This window comes from Miniopterus schreibersii (genome assembly GCF_964146895.1).
Source record: "Miniopterus schreibersii genome assembly, chromosome: 9".
In the NCBI taxonomy this organism is placed as follows: Eukaryota; Metazoa; Chordata; class Mammalia; order Chiroptera; family Miniopteridae; genus Miniopterus; species Miniopterus schreibersii.
In genome coordinates, this window is record NC_138118.1 from 55,491,235 (window position 1) to 55,508,505 (window position 17,271).

The 17,271-nt window shown below is 37.0% G+C and overlaps 2 protein-coding genes across 8 annotated transcripts in view; one reads left to right on the plus strand and one right to left on the minus strand.

Annotated features, from left to right (window-relative positions):
- SLC25A40 (solute carrier family 25 member 40) overlaps positions 1-9,621 on the minus strand; it is a 43,872-nt gene extending 34,251 nt beyond the window's left edge. For 5 of the 6 annotated variants that reach the window (XR_013999570.1, XR_013999571.1, XR_013999572.1 and 2 more), the window contains exons 1-2: positions 9,419-9,621; positions 633-738 (exon numbers count right to left, since the gene is read on the minus strand). The gene's annotated coding sequence lies outside the window, so the exon portion shown is untranslated. The remainder of the gene's footprint in view (positions 1-632; positions 739-9,418) is intronic. The other variant, XM_081147586.1, reaches the window with a different exon arrangement.
- A 157-nt stretch (positions 9,622-9,778) lies between these two features.
- Positions 9,779-17,271, plus strand: part of DBF4 (DBF4-CDC7 kinase regulatory subunit) — a 29,638-nt gene continuing 22,145 nt past the window's right edge. Inside the window, exons 1-3 of one of the 2 annotated variants that reach the window (XM_081147579.1) lie at positions 9,779-10,150; positions 11,261-11,433; positions 16,672-16,851. In XM_081147579.1, the coding sequence (XP_081003705.1) occupies positions 10,105-10,150; positions 11,261-11,433; positions 16,672-16,851 (399 nt within the window). In that variant the 5' untranslated portion in view covers positions 9,779-10,104. The remainder of the gene's footprint in view (positions 10,151-11,260; positions 11,434-16,671; positions 16,852-17,271) is intronic. The other variant, XM_081147580.1, reaches the window with a different exon arrangement.

Consider the following 17,271-nt stretch of genomic DNA (forward strand, 5'->3'; position numbering starts at 1 on the left):
CCTTTGTAATTACTTCCTAGCACCCGTCCCTGCTCTGAAGTAAGTACTGATCTGCTGCCACTACAGATGAGTTTGCACTTTTGAGAATTTCACATGAATGGAACCATAAAGGAGCTATGGCTACACATTTTTAAGTAGTGAGTAAACAAGCAGAAATAAAATGACTGGATCAAATGGTAAATGCATGCTTAATTTTTAAAGAAATTGCCAAAATGTTTTGCAAAACACCTATCTAACACAAAAGAAGGAGGTAATGAAGGAGTTGAGGAACAAAACTATATGACATATACAAAACAAAATAAATATTGGCAAAGTGATTCTTTCATGAATAATTTCATTAAATATAAATGGATTAAACTCTTCAATTAAGAGACAGAAACTAGAAGAATTTAAAAAGTGATCTAACTACAAGAGACTCATTTTAGAACTAAAGATACGAATATATTAAAAATGAAAGTAGAAAAATGTATTCTATGAAAAGAATAACCAAAGAGACCTAGAATGCCAGTACAAATATTAGACAAAATAGACTTTGAGACAAAAATTGTTATGAGAGACAAAGAAGAGTGTTTTATGATAACAAATGGGTAAATCTATCAAGATATAACATTTACAAACATATATATACCTACCAACAGAACCATGAATTATATGAAGCAAAAACTTGATAGAAGGGAGCCATGGATAGTTCAACAATAATTGGAAACTTCAATGTTTCACTTTCAGCAGTGACTAAAACTAAACAAAAGATAAACAGGAATTAGAAGACTTGACAACACTATAAGCCAACTAGACCTAAGACACACAGAATATTCTACCCAACAACAACAGAATACACATGCTTCTCAGTTGAACATGGAACATGTGATAACTCATGTTAGGGCATAAAACAAGTTTCAATAAATTTAGAGGACTGAAATAATACTAAGTATCTTCTTTGATCACAGTGAAATAAAATTAGAAATCAGAAACAAAAGGAAATTTGGAAAACTCACAAATATGTGGATAAAACAATATACTCAAATAGTCAACAGATCAAAGAATTTCAAGGGAAATTTAAAAATATTGAGATGAATAAAAATGAAAATACAACATACCAAAACTTAAGATTTGCAATAAATGGAGTGTTGAGAGAAAAATTTATAGCTGTAAAGAACTACTGAAAAATCAGACCTGAGATAAATAACCTTTCTCCTTATGAAACCTAATAAAAGAGCAAACTAAATCCAAAGTAAGCAGAGAAAAGAAATACTTTAAGTTAGAATGTAAATAAACAACATAGAAAGTAGAAAGACTATAGAGAATCAATAAAACCAAAAGTTGTTTCTTTAAAAGGATCAACAAAATTGACAAACATTTAGCTAGACTAACAAAGAAAGAAGAATGAAATTACTAAAGTCAGGCTTCAAAGTATATACAATACTATCAGCTTTACAGAAATAAAAATTACTATAGGAGAATATTATGAACAAGTATCTGTCAACAAATCATATAACCTGGATGAAACTGACAAATTCCCAGAAATACACAAACCACCAAAACTGACTTGAGAAGAGACAGAAAATCAAAATAGACTTATACCAAGAGACTTAATTAGTAATCAAAAATCTCCCAACAAAGAAAACCCAGGACTAGTTGGCTTTACTGGTGAATTCTACCAAACATTTAAAAAGAATTAATGCTAATTCTTCCCAAAGTTTTCTAATAAATAGAAGAGGGAACACTTCCTAACTCATTCGATGAAGCCAATATTACTGATACCAAAGCCAGCAAAAGACATCACAAGAAGACTACAAATTAATATCCTATATGTACATAGATGCTAAAATTCTCAACAAAATAATAGTAAACCAAATCCAGCCGTATATCAAAACAATTTACGTCATGACCATGTGGGATTTACCCCAGAAATGCAAAGGTGGTTCAACATATGAAAATCAATCAATGAAATATACCACTTAATTAAATGAAGGAAAGGACACACATGATTAAGTCAGTTGATGTAGAAATTTTTTTATAAAACCCAACAACCTTTCATGATACAAATACTCAACAAAGATGAAAAGAAGGGAACTTCATCAAGCTGATAAAGGGCATCTATGAAAAATACACAAAAAACACCATACTTAAAGGGAAAAGACTGAAAGTTTTCCCTTAAGGTCAGGAAAAAGTCTGCTTTCTTGCCACATCCATTCAACATCATCCTGGAAGTTGTAGCTAGGGTAATTAGGCAATAAAAACAAAGATATCCAGATTTGAAAGGAAGAAGTAAAAACTACTTCTGTTCACAGATGGCATAATTTTATACAGTGGTACCTCAGTTTTCAAATGTAAGCCGTGTGGCATGTTCAACTTCTGAGGCGTGTTTGAAAACAGAAGCATTTACTTCTGGGTTTATGGCGTTCGTAAACCGAAATGTTCATCAATGGAAACGTTTGAAAACCAAGGTACCACTGAATCTAGAAAATTCTAAACAATTTACACACAGAAAAACCCTACCAAAGTTAATAAACAAATCCAGCAAAGTTGTAGGATACAAGATCAACACACAATAATCAGTTATATTTCTATATAGCAACAATCTGAGAATGAAATTTTTAAAAATTCCATTTACAATAGCATCAAAAAGAATAAAATACTTTAGAAATAAATTTAACCAAGGAGGTGTATAAGACTTGTACAATGAAAATCACAAAACATTGTTGAAACTAAAGAAGACCTGAATAAGTGGAAAAACATCTTGTGTTCATGGAGAGGAACACACAATGTTATTAAGATGGCAATACTCTACAAATTCAATGCGATCGCTATCAAAATTCTAACTGCTTTTTGCTTAAATGAACAAGTTGATCCTAAAATTCATATAAAATTTTAAGAGACCGCAAATAGCCAAAACAATCTTGAAAAGGAAGAACAAATTTGGAAGACTCACACTTCCCAATTTCAAAACTTACTAAGAGGCTATTTATTAAAACAGTGTAGTACTGGCATAAGGATAAACATATGAGTTATGGAATAGACTTGGTAGTCTTGAAACAACCCCATACATTTACTTATGGTCAACTGATTTTCAACAAGGTTGCAAAGACCATAACATGAGGAAAGAACAGTCTTTTCAACAAATGGCATTGGGACAAAAGGATATCCATATGCAAGTTTGACTGTCAGCTTATACCATAAACTCATATTAACTCAAAATGGGTTAAAGACCAAAATATAAGTGATAAAACTATAAAACGCTCAGAAGATAAGATTGAGTAAAACTAAGTGACCTTGGATTTGGCAATAGATTCCTAAATATGACACCAAAATTACAAGAAACATACCACACACACAAAACATAAAAATTGGATTTTATCAAGTTAAAAACTTTTGTGTATCAAAAAACACTTTCAAAAAAGTGAAAAGACAAGCCATAGAATTGGAGAACATTTTTGCAAATCATATATCTGATAAGAGTCTAGTCCACAAGACATTTAAAGAACACTTACAACTCAACAACAAAAAGACAAAAGCCTAATAAAAATGGGCAAAGGACCTGAATAGACATTTATGCAAAGAAGATATACCAAGACCAATAAGCACATGAAAAGATGCTCAACATCACTAATCACTAGGGACATGCAAATCAATACCACAATGAGATACCACTTTACAAACCCTGTAGGAAGGCTTTAATTTAAAAAAATAAATAAGGATAATAGTGTTAGTGAGGATGTGGAGAAATGGGAAACCTTTTACATTGCTGGTGGGAATGAAAAATAATGCAGCCACTATGGAAAACAGTTTGGTAGTTTCTCAAAATGTTAAACACAGAATCATTATATGATCCAGCATATAACCCCCAAAACCAAAAATATACCTATATGTTCAACTAATGAATGGATAAACAAAATGTGGTGTATTGCTACAAGACAATATTATTCAGTCATAAAAAATAATGAAGCACTGATACATGCTACAACATGGATGAACTTTGAAAATATTACATTAAATGAAAGAAGCCAGGCACCAAAAATCCCCCATATTTTATAATTCCCTTTATAGGAAATGTCCATCATTGGCAAATCCATCGAGGCAGAAAGAATAGTGGTTGCCAGGTGTTGCAGGAAAATGAGGGACGACTGCTTAATGGGTACCAGGTGTCTTTTTGAGGTGTTGATGTTCTAGAATTAGAGCGGTGATATTTGTACAACATTGTGGATACACTGGAAATCACTGAATTGTATACTTCAAAATGGTTAAAATGGTGAATTTTATGTTATGTAAATTTCACATCAATTTTTTTAAAAACTTCATGTTATTTCAAAACATGTATTGTTGGTGGGGAGAAGACTGTGTTGATGTCCATGATGAAAAAGAGGAAGGGCTAGTGACTGAAAGAGATTCCATGTAACTATGTATTTCTCATTGGAAGAGAGAAGCCAGTAGTTGACTCCCTCAAGACTAATTAAGGATCCCAGAGAAAAATGGCAATGAGAGAAAGGGAAATTATAAAAAAAAGTAATGGCAACAAATTAATTAGATTTATTTGAGACAAATACTGACCCACCTCACTGATAGTGACAAATTTAAGAATCTAGACTAAAGGTCTTGCTTTGATCATTCTATCAGCACTGACTGTTCTTACACCTAATAGAAAAGGTAAATATCTTGGTATTAGCTATTAAAAACTAATTTTTTTAAAGCACATGCTATGTTCATAAAACTATATAGGAGCAATAAAGTAAATTTTGGTTCTACTTCACCAGTTTAGGATCAAATCTTTAATAAGAATGTCACAAATGTATAAATATATTAATCAAATTATATAAACTTCCCAACCTATTTCAGTATATAACACCCTTGGATGATCAAAATTGAAGATCAAAATATATGCAATGACTATGTTAAGTGGGGCAAAATAGAACTCTAGGAAAGAAAGAAATTTCAAAGATTGAAAGAAACTACCTTAAGTGGATCGTGGGAGAATTCACATGAACTGTAAAGGAAAATAGAATAAACATTTACAGCAATATAAAGATAAGTAATCCAACAGTGAAAATAATAATAATGTAACCTTTATTTAATCTATATGCCAGGAACTGAGCAAGATGTTTCATCTCTCCCCAATAAATTTCTCCCAAATCCTATGGTATTAAACTTTACATAATGCCTTTTAAAAAGGAAATGCTTATTCTTGATATATATGATTTATAATAAAACTAAAACAATCACTTCATGGTATAACCCCATTAGAGAAAAATTTAGCAATGTATTATAAAAATAAAGATGTGTTCTAGCCCAGCCGGGCGTGGTTCAGCGGCTGAGCGTCAACCTAGGATCCAGGAGATTGGGGTTCGATTCCCGGTCAGGGCACATGCCTGGGTTGCGGGCTCGATTCCCAGTCGGGGGTGTGCAGGAGGCAGCCGACCAATGACTCTCTCTCATCACTGATGTTTCTATCTCTCTCTCTCTCTCTCTCCTTTCCTCTCTCTAAAATCAATAAAGATATATTAAAAACAAAAAAGATGTGTTCTAAAATTAAAAAAATAAATAAAAAACCCCTACACAAGCCACCAGTTCACACACACTGAGTGCCTAGGATGTGTAATAATTGGGACTCTCATATATTGCTGGAGTAAAGGGTTAAAAACTTCAGTAGTTTCTCATAATGTTAAACATTCAGTAACCATATGATCCAGGGATTCCAAGAAAAATAAAAGCATATGTCCACTAAAGACCTAAATACCAATATTCATAGCATCATTATTTATAACAGCCCAAAACGAGTAACAACCCAAATATCCATCACCAGGTGAATGGATAAATTGTGGTATATTCACACAATGGAATACTACTCGGCAATAAAATGGAACAAACTATTGATATATGTAGTAGCATGGATGAATCACAAAAATTTGTTATGCAAAATAATTCAAACCCAAAACATATAAATTATATGTTTCCACATAATGAAGTTGAAATACAGGCAAAACTATTTATGATAATAGAAATCAGAAGAATGGTTATCTCCAGTGGGAAAAGGGAGGCTGGAACAGGGATGATACCTTCTGAGAGGACAGAAATGTTCTATGGGGTGGTAATTACATGGATATACATATTTGTTAGAACTCATCAATCTACATGCTTAAAATGTGCACTTTACTGTGTGTGAATTATTAAGAGTATTAAAGTTTTTAGAAATTTAAATGATGAGACTTCTATGGGGTATTATAGAAAACCAATCTCACTGGGCATAGCACATTGCAGGCACTCAATCAATACAGAAGGAAAGAAAAAGTGGGATAGGTAAGTAGACTGTTTTACAGTCATGGCCAAATACTCATTCTGTACTATCTACTCGAAAGGAATTTACAATCTAGTTCAGAATATAAATATAACCAAATATAACCTTTGAACCAGTGCATTAACCTTAACAGCTCCTGCAGGTAGGTGCCACAGCAGCCTCTGAATTACGCTGCCTCAAGGCGATCCACTCTCACATGTTGAATCCTCCCGTGTTGCTTATTTTCCATTCTGACCCTTCACCTAGGTTGTGTTCAAGGACCTGACATGCTGAATTTTCCCTGGTTTCCTAGCCACGCTCACCTGACACATGGACTTCAGTGCCTCAGCCACTAACCAACTCTATGTTTCCATATGCTTAGCCTACAAAACTAAGAACTTAACCTCTGAAAAACAGGCCCTCCAATTCACCAGGGTAGTGAGAGTCTAAAATGTGAAAATTAAATAATAAAAATAGCAACAAAATACATTTCAGAAGATAGTATATCAATTGTTGGCAAATTAATCAAACAGGAATTATTGAAGGCCCCAAATGAGCAGGAGATAAAGGCTGCATCTAAGCTAGGCTTGCTATAAATAGGAAAGAGGAGCAATTGCCAGCCAGGTGGAGAGACTTAAGCAAAAGAAAATAGGAAAGTGATAATATTACAGAAGAATTAATAGATCTGTTTGCCTAGACTCTAGAATAAAAAATTTATATTTGTATTTGTCTTAGGTAGTCTGAAAAAGCCAATTAAGTTGCTGGGCAGACTGAGAAGATATTGTCTTCATTTACAAATGAGGAAATTGTAGCACAGAAAGGTTAGTATTTGCCCAAGGTCATAAAACTATTCAGAAATAGAGCCAATACTGAATGAATTCATTTCTCCTGATTCAAAGCTAAATGTCATTTAATTAGATCATTCTATTCAGTGTTCTCCTACTTTGCTTAATAGAATTCTAACCAAACTTTTCACCACAAATATTCTTCTTGAATGTATACTTTTTACCTGAAGCACATTTCAACATATACTTTAACATCAACTTTATTCTCTTACCAATATCTCTGATTACTGACATAATATATAAGGAGGTTTCTATACTTATAGGCCATAGATATAGGACCAAGTTCTTCTTCTTGTGGCTACTAAAAGATTTCAGTTCCAATCATAAGTTTTTAAAAATTAATCTTGAGCTACAGATTAGAAAGTTACTAACACTGTCCAGTAAAATAGACTTTCTGCTTTTCGTAGCTTGACATTATCACCTATAATGCAGGCAAGGGCGTGTCTAAAAGCATAGGGTACAACTAGGTTACTGTCCTTTCTCATTATAGTAAATAAGGAAAGTAATTCTTCTTTCACTAGAACATAAAATGGGCTTACAGCTTTTTATTTTCTTCAACAGAAACAAATGTTTAAATCCTTCCTATATCCCCTAAACCTTCCAAGACCCAATCTCCCCTTCCTATCACTGTAATTCCCTATGCTGACAGATTTTTTTGCAAGAGTACACTCTACCTGTTTCCATTTCAAGCCCATCGTTACCTAGTACAGAACAGTACTTACGTTAGTCATATACTGAAATTCTCACTAAGGAAACCAATGACATCTTAAACAACCAGAATCAAGGCCTATATTTCAGAGTTTACCACAATGAAAGAACTTACTGAGCCCCCACTCTGTGCCAGGCACTGTACTAATAAAGCTTCCAAAAATGTTTCATTTAATTACATCTAAGAAATATTTACGACCTCTTTTCATAAATTAAAATAGAGGCTAAAATTACCCAAAGTCATATAGGCAGTGAAGCCGGCATGATCCCAGTGTTTGCTGCAATTCTGTGACTTTTGACAGTGAATTTTGTTCCCAGTTCTCTTCCTAACTCTGTGGCCTTTTCTCCCTCACCCTCTGCTCATCACTACTTCTCTTACTTCACAAGCTCTCTCAGGCAATTTCATTTCCTCCCAGGACTGTAACTACATTCTATATTGGTGTTTCTTAACCTTTTAACGCTTTTTATAAACATTAAAATCTTGTGCTCTTTCTGTAGTTTACATTTTGAAGATAGGTTGTACTCCCCAAACAGAAATTCTGATGAATGTTTTTTCAAACTACACCTCCTCCTGCCTCTCTGATGACCTCTGTTACCGTCCCATGACTATGGCTGAGAATCAGTGATTGGTCTGAGTGATGTCCTCAAAATCAATCCATCTTCCCTCTCTTCATCGCCAGCCTCCCACCTCCCAGACATCTCTCTTGAGTTACAAATATTGCCAACCGTCTAATAAAGATAGTTCCATGATCGTCTCCCCAGGTCCTTCCATTTCAAGCCATCCAAAACAAAACTCTCATTTCCGTAATCGAACCCGAACCATCTCTTCTTGCTCTCCATTTTGGCTAAAGGTATCCCAATCCACCCTTATCGATACTTCCAGGTACCTATTTTAGAAACGGTTTTATTAGCACTAACTTCTCCGAACTACTGGGTCAGAAATCCACGTTAAACAATGAGTGCCTATTATGGCCGGGAGTTAAGAAATGCAAAGTAGTACAAAATGAAATCCTCTTGTTCCACGAGTTTACAAGCAGAAACGCCCAAACCAATTTGGGGGGGGGGGGGGGAGGTGAAGCGTTTTCCCATTTACAAAACAAAATTAATATACTCTACAAAACATTTTAATTTAATCCATACTATCATCTCATTATTATCCCCATTTTATAGATGAAAAAACTAAGGCTCAAAGGGATTAGGTAATTTAAGAAGTTTTACAGGCTGGAAAGTGGCCCGACCAGACCCAAAACTCGACTTGAGATTTCAAATTTCCACTCTCCATTATTGTTGAAATAAACTTCTACACGATAAAGCAGGTCTGCGCAAAACAGAGGTCAACAGAGTAGCGCAGGCGGTCAAGGGGCGCTGCAGGCGGGGGGCCCCAGGCCGGACCCCCCAACGCCCCGGGCCGCCGTCACCCTAGCAAGACCCTCTGCGGCCTGTCTCCGGCCCGCGGGTCCGCGGTGACCGCGGGAAAACTTAAGTTCTGCGGCTCCGGGGCGCGCTCGGCGGGGGCCGTCGCCGCCTGGTCCCGGCTCAGCCGCAGCCGCCGCGCCTCCAGACTACCGGGTGGCCGGCCCGCCAGAAATGAGCGTACCTGGACGAGGAGGCGGCCCGGCGGCGATCCCGGCGGCCCGGGGAGGCTGAAGTGACGCAGGTGGAGGTCTGGGCCGGCTCCGGCGCCAACAGCGTCCACCTAGGTCTGGAAGACCCCGAGCCACAGAGACTCCTCAGGGCAGCGCACGGACGCCAAGTAGCGGGTCTGCAGGCGCGAATCTGAGGCAGAGGGCATGGCGGTGGGCAGGGGCGGGGCTTGCGGCGGGGGGAGGCGGGGCGGGGGCGGGGCTTGCGGCGGGAGGAGGCGGGGCGGGGGCGGGACTTGCGGCGCGAGGAGGCGGTGCGTGGGGCGGGGCTTGCGGCGCCCCAGGGGCAGGTGGGGGCGAGCGCGGGGCGGGGCGCAGAACGGAGCGCGGCGTGAGAGGAGGCGGGGCGCGCGATTCGGCGCCGCGGCCGCGTGACGCGTTTTCAAATCTTCAACCGCCGCCACCCACTCGCTGGTGCTTTTCTCCTTCCTCCTCTGCGCCTTGAACCCGGCCTCGGCCCGGCCCGGCCCGGCCCCGGCCCCCGGCAGGCGGACGCGGTATCGCCGCTGCGTGGGTGTGGTGGTCTGCGGAAGGGGAGAGGCGGTTGGCGTCGCCGTGGCGGCCTGGGGTAGCCGTGTTCTCTCGGCCTCCCGGCGCGACGCCGTCTCCGGATCCAGCATGTAGGTGCCGGGCGGCTGCCATGAACTCCGGAGCCATGCGGATCCACAGCAAAGGATATTTCCAGGGTAGGGAGCCCCTCCTCCGCCCGCGGTCCCTTTAATCTCTTCCTCCCTCCTGGTTCCCTCGCTGATTCTTTATAGGCTTCTGCCTTGGGGCCCTGCTGCTTTTGGGGCTTGTGCGTCCTCCGTGGTCAAAAAGGAAGGCTCCCTGGGTTCAGGGTTTTGCCTCAAAAAAGGGATCGGATGTGGGCCCGGCCCGCGCGCTCTTCGCCTCGCGGCTGCGTTCCCCACACTCCAGGTGATGGCGGAGGTTGTGCAGCCTGAGGACCGTGTGCGGACCGGGACGCGCCGGGGCTCCGCAGACGCTGCCCCTCGACGCTCAGTTTGAAAGCTTCGCGGTTAAATTGGGTGATTGCGGGTGGATTTTTGGTCTTACTCTCTTATGTTCTTCACTCATAAAGTTGAAAGTATTTGTATTTCAGACACACCATTGCTGTTTCCATATGGACAGAAACAAAAGCAAACTTCCATTTCCAGTCTTTCTTAATCTGTATGTGTGCGTGTGTGTAGGTGATACATATACTATATAGTGACCTCCAGTTGATAAAGTTGATTAACTTTAAAAAGTTAATTTTTAAAGCAGTTTGGATCTCAGATCTCTTTTCAAAAGAAATAATGAAGGGTGGTTTGGTTCCTCGAATGGACCATGTAGTTCTTAAGAGAGACTATACGAAACAAAACCTTGGGCATGAGGAATCTCTGAGGACTTGCTCATTCTCAGTAACAGGTTTCTTGCATTGCTAAATGTTTAACATGTAAGCACCGGGTTTGAGTGTTCAACAGAGTGGCGATGCGCCAGAAATATTTATTGAGTAAATACCCCATGAAGTTTACATTCTAAGGAGGAAAATCTACCTACCTTAGTACATAAAATGTAAACGCATGAGTATTTCCTTCAAACTCAACTATTGTCTGTAAACAATAATTACAATATAGTATCTGTTAAAATGTGTGGGGTATTTTTCCATTATCTTAATCGGTACTACAAAGAAATATGATTTAAATTGGTAGGTTAAAGATTTTCTCCTCTATTAAGTGATTATTGTATAAAGAACTATTTTTAAAACAAACTTTCTGTCTGCAGAAAACATCTAATTCTAAATTTTTAAACAATAGGTGGAATCCAACTCAAAAATGAAAAAAACAGACCATCTTTGAAATCTCTGAAAACTGATAACAAACCAGAAAAATCCAAATATAAGCCACTTTGGGGAAAGGTATTTTACATTGATTTACCTTCTGTCACCATATCTGAAAAACTGCAAAAGGACATTAAGGATCTGGGAGGGGTAAGTCAAAATCATACACTGACATAAAAGGAAAAATTTGTAACTAGTACTTTTTAATATATAATCATTTAAAATTTTCATTTTGAGCACCAAGCTCAAACTTTTTATCAGCTCTCTCATAAGTGGAAAAGCGTCTGTTTTAACCTTTGTAGTCTGACAAAACTTTCAGGTTTCTGTGATGATTAGTTTAGTGTAAAGTTCACAAAGTGTGAGAAGTGAGACTCCCTTGTCCTGGTGGAACTGCTAATTGCCTTCTCATTGTAATGGTGGATGTCTTCCAGATAGCAGAACTCCTTGCTTACGATTATTGGGGAGCTACATAAATTTGTCTGAATTAGCATAACAGGAAGAATGTTATTTACAAAACAAGGCAAATAAGAAGTAAAATTGCTCTTGAATGATAAGAGTCTCAACAGAGTGAGTGTGATTAAGAGAGCAGAATTTTGGAATAAGAATTTGGAATTCGTGCTTCTTTCCTACCCTAAACATTGAGTAAATGATTAGGAAATTGGAAAATTTGGGTAAAATTCTAAGATTTTCTTGGGATTAAGGTTAATATTAGGTAAATTTTAGCTAGTAAGGCTAAGATGTTATTAATTTATTTCCTAATTCTTCCTGTTTAAAAGATTTCTGCTGCACTTTGAGTTTGTTAAGCTTAACGTCTTGAACAGATCCTGGCATTCCAGGAATAGAGATATGCAGAAGGACAAGTAACACTTTTCTTGGAATTACTGTTGCGATGTTTTACTCATCTGTCTGTGAAAAGCTATTCTCCTTTTTCCTATTCATTTTCTTAAAACATTGTAACACATTTTGTCATAGCAGCATATATCATAATAACCATATGATTATAGTCCCAAAAGTCATGTTTTATAGGCCTGCTACCATGTTGACTGTGCCACCTATCAACAGTGTCTTAATTTTTTAAGGACCTAGGACATTGAGTAAAGACCTTTTCATTTTAGAAATTAAGTACTTAAGGGTCAGGAGAAGGTAAATGACTGGTCTAGGGTAGGATTAGCCTCCTGATTCCCACTCTCATGTTGTTGCACCATTCTGTTCCTGTAGCAATTAATGGTTCTAAAGAAACTATCTGATACAGTTTTGCAGCATTCTCATATATGATGAATAACCATGAACCCTTCCGGTCTAAATCAGTGATGTTAGATTTGTATTTTTAGCAGTGGAACGCTTCAGATGAACTCATATTCAGATGTCCAGTGTCTGCCTATAAAAAGGGAACTGCCTTAGCTAAAACAGCAGTATTGAAGCTAGTGCCAGGACGGCTGACCCTGTTCCCCTTTTTCTCTCTCCTCTCACTCCCCATCAGTTCTTAAGGCACTATTTTAAAAGAAACATTTTGAATTAACTTACCCATTAGGTAATATGGACTTATTAACTTTATTTCTTAATTTCTTTTTGAGAAAAAAGGTGGTTTTTATCAAATTCTGAGCTCCCCAATAATTTAGTGATATCCTGATTTCTGTCCCCTAGCACATTACCACTTCTGTCACTAAAAAAAGACTGATCTCTAGTGAACTATAAATGAAGTTTGACCTCTAGACACTAAGAGTTTTAGTTTTCACCTTTAAGTACTATTTAGTTAAATTAGATATTCCTTGAAAAAATTTTGCTTTTTAACTTTTTAGGATTATTCAGGCCTTTATTTATTTTTTTGTAATTTATCTTGCTTCAGATTATTATCATCTTTTGTTCTTTTCTTTAATTGTCCACTTTATGCATTTGTTTTCTCCAGTCTTAATGAAAACCTCTAAGTACCTCATTTATCTGGAGAGTGCACTTCTGACAAATTCAACCATAAAGAGCATAGCGGTGAAATCTGACATAATGGGGAAATATCTTTAATTGTGGCAAGGAAAGTAACTGTTACAAAACCATCTAAAAAGCCACATTTAGGTCCACATTTAAACATTTTGGACTAAAATAAGGCAGTTGGAGAAGAATAGAGATATAAGGGCAGGTATCTTGCCATATCATGAACTTGAAGACAGAGTTACTTGTTTGATGTTCATTGTGACATTGAGTCATAAGAAAATAACAATTGCTAAAAAATTGAAGACCATGATAAAACTAAGTCAGCAGTGCAGAGCATAGTACTAAGTATTTTATTAGAGTCTAAAAATGAATCTTGATGTCTATCTCCCCTCAGCTAGGTAGAGATGGCATGGGTATGATTATTTTAATACAACATAGAACGTCAAGAAGAGGGGAAAGAATGTGTCCAACTGAGGAAGAATCTTGCAGGCCATTTTACAGACACAATTTCAACTCAGCTTTGAAGGATGATTATGATTTAGATGTAGAAATTCATTCAAAAATTATTCCACCAGTGTCTCCCATATACCAGCACTATTTTAGATGCTGGGGATGCAAAAATAAGAGGTAGTGTAGTCCTATAGGAATTCTTATTCCATGGGAACATCAGTCACCTGACTAAATAATTTACAGTATAGCACTATGAATGCTTTAACAGAAATTATGTAGAAATTGCTGTTAGAGTATAGATATGGAAATGATTGACTCTGCCATTAGAAAGTATATGAGAGAGAAAGTTTGAGCTGAGTATTGAAAGCCTGGTAACATACCAGAATGAACAAACTAAGTAGAGGAAAGAGCATATTCAAAATATATGTCTGTGTGGTTTGAGCAGCTGCTAATATTACAATATGACGAGTTTGGGATTTAGATAAGGAAAATGGGGCCAAATTGTAAGTGCTATTTTACTCACTACTAAAGGGTTGTAACTCAAGCTATAGAAAATGGAAAACCAAAGGAAACGTGTACTACTAGCATAAGGGCAGACGTATAGACCATTGCAATAAAGAGACCAGAAATCAACCATCACATATAGAGTCAACTGGTTTTTTAAAATGTTGCTAAGACCATTCAGTGGGGAAAGGACAATCTTTTCAACAACTGATGCTGGGGAAACTGGATATTCACTTGCTAAAGAAGTTATACCATTACTGTCTATCACATGCTAAAATTAATTTAAAATGGATCAATATCTAAACATAAGACTTAAAACTCTTAGAGTAACGTATAAGAAAAAATCTTCATGACATTGGATTTGGTGTTAGTTCCTTGGTTATGATACCAAAAGCACAGGTAATGAAAAAAATAATATATTGGACTTTATAAAAATGAAAAGCTTCTGTTCATCAAGGAGCACTGTCAAGAAGGTGAAAAGACAACCCAAAGAATGTGAGGAAAAAAATTTACAAATCACATATCTAATAAGGGGTTAGTATCCAGAATGTATAAAGAACTGCAACTCAACAACAAACAACAACCTGATTAAAAAATGAGCAAAGGACGGGAATAGACTTTTCTCCGAAGATCTACAAGTGGCAAATAAACACATGAAAAGATGGTCAACATTACTAATCATTAGGGAAATACAAATTAAAACCACAAATGATACCATCTCACTTGCATTAGGATGGTCACTATAAAAAAAATAAATGTTAATGAAGTTGTGGGGAAACTGGAATCTTGTACACTGTTGGTGGGATTGTAAATTCGGGCAGCTGCTAATGGTAAACAGTATGAGGGTTCATAAAAAATTAAAAATAGAACTACCTTATGATCAAGCAATTCTACTTCTGTGTACATATCTAAAATAGTTGAAAACAGGGTCTTGAAGATACATTCATGTACCCATGTTCATAGCAGCATTCACAATAGTCAAAAGGTGGGAACAACCCAAATGTCAACAGATGAATGGATAAACAAAATATATATACATACAATGGAATGCCATTCAACCTTGAAAAGGAATGAAATTTTACCCATGCTGCAATATGGATGAACCTTGGAAATGTGCTAAGCAAAATAAGCCAGGCAAATACAGGATTCCACTTATATGAAGTATCTACAATAGTAAAATCCATAGAAACAAAATAGAATAGAGATTAGAAGGGGATAGGGAGAGTGGGAAGTTACTGTTTAATGTATACAGTTTCAGCTGCAATGGTGAAAAAGTTCTGGAGATGGGTAGTGGTGTTGGTTGCGCAACATTATGAATGTATTTAATGCCACTGAATTGTACACCTGAAAATGGTTAAATTTTTATGTTACATATATTTTATCACAATTTTTAGAAATGTTTAAGACTGGGCTTCTCTTGAAAAATTGGAAACTGGCAGTGTTAGGGCTGCGTATTTATGAACATGAAAGTATTTGATGTGTAAATTGTTCACTTATATTTCTGCTGGCCCTTGGAGGCATTTGAGTTTGTAATCCCTGCAATGAATAAATGTAGATACTTGCTTCATTTACTTGTTAATGAAAATGTTGCTCAGGATAAAAAAAAGAAGTAGTGATTTGCATTTAGCCAAGGATTCCACTGCCTTAGCAGCACATTCTGCTTAATGCTTACATGAAATTAACTCATCTATTACATACTTTGCTTCATTTTTTTAATTATCCCTGTTTATATTGTAAGATCCTGTAGAAGTCTTTAGTATTTATTTTTACTTATTTTAATTTTCCTGCTCTTCGATGGGAATGCTCTTCAATAATACTGACTTTGGTACATGTGTTTATAAATTCAGGCATTTAAGTAATGGTTTTCAAACATTTTAGTGGGGAAATTCTCTTCAAACAAACCATCTTACACTCTTAAGAGTAAGGGTTCTCTCCTTCCCAATTAGTTTAATTCCTATGAGACGATGTTATAACTTTATGATTTTTGAACTGTCTAGTAGGAAGCCATTAGCCTCAGGTGGTTATTTAAATTTAAAATTCAGTTGCTTAGTCACATTAGTTTCATTTCAAATACTCAGTAGCCACACGTGGCAAGTTGCCAGCATGTTGGACGATGCTGATAAAGAACATTTCCATCATTCACTAAATTTAGAGCATGGACTTGAATCAGCATAACTGTGTTCAAATTCTGTTATTATTTAATACTGGTGTAACCTCAAGCCTGCCACTTTTCTTGTTTTCTTCTCCACAAAATGTGGCTAATAGTACCATGGGGTGGTTATGTGGATTAAATTAATTAGGATCTGTGTAAAGTACTTAAAAATAGTGTCTGGTACTTGCTGTTATGTTCTTATTGGGACTCCCATCATACTTAGGACTAGGTTCAGAAGAATACTGTATAAAAACTACCAGTTAACCAAAGACTAAAATGTATCCAATTGGCATTTTATCTGTGCTTAGCATATGAAACCTTTATGATTTACTTAAAAATACTTTGTTTTCCTTTAGCGAGTTGAAGAATTTCTCAGCAAAGATATCAGTTATCTTATTTCAAATAAAAAGGAAGCTAAGTTTGCACAAACCTTTGGACGAATTTCTCCTGTACCAAGTCCAGAATCTGCATATACTGCAGAAACCACTTCACCTCATCCCAGCCATGATGGAAGTTCATTTAAGTCTCCAGATTCAGTAAGTCTCTTAACTATGCTTTGAGATGTTCAGAAAGGCTACAGCCTGAGACACTCATAATTTACAAGAGCAGGCTAGCATCAGAGTTCACTGAGGTAGAACAGTGTCTACATTATGTGTAGCTTTCCAGTCATTAATAAGGTTGCTGTCTGATAGAACGGTGATTTTTTTTCTTTCTTTTTTTTAAAAAAATATATCTTTATTGATTTCAGAGAGAGGAAAGGAGAGGGAGAGAGAGAGATAGAAACATCAATGATGAGAGAGTCATTGATCAAGCCCGCAACCCGGGCATGTTCCCTGACCGGGAATCGAACCCCGATTGCCTGGATCTCAGGTCGACGCTCAACCGCTGAGCCACGCCCTGCCGGGCTTTTTTTCTTTCTAATAGTGGTTGTACTATTATAGTTGTAGTTATACTCT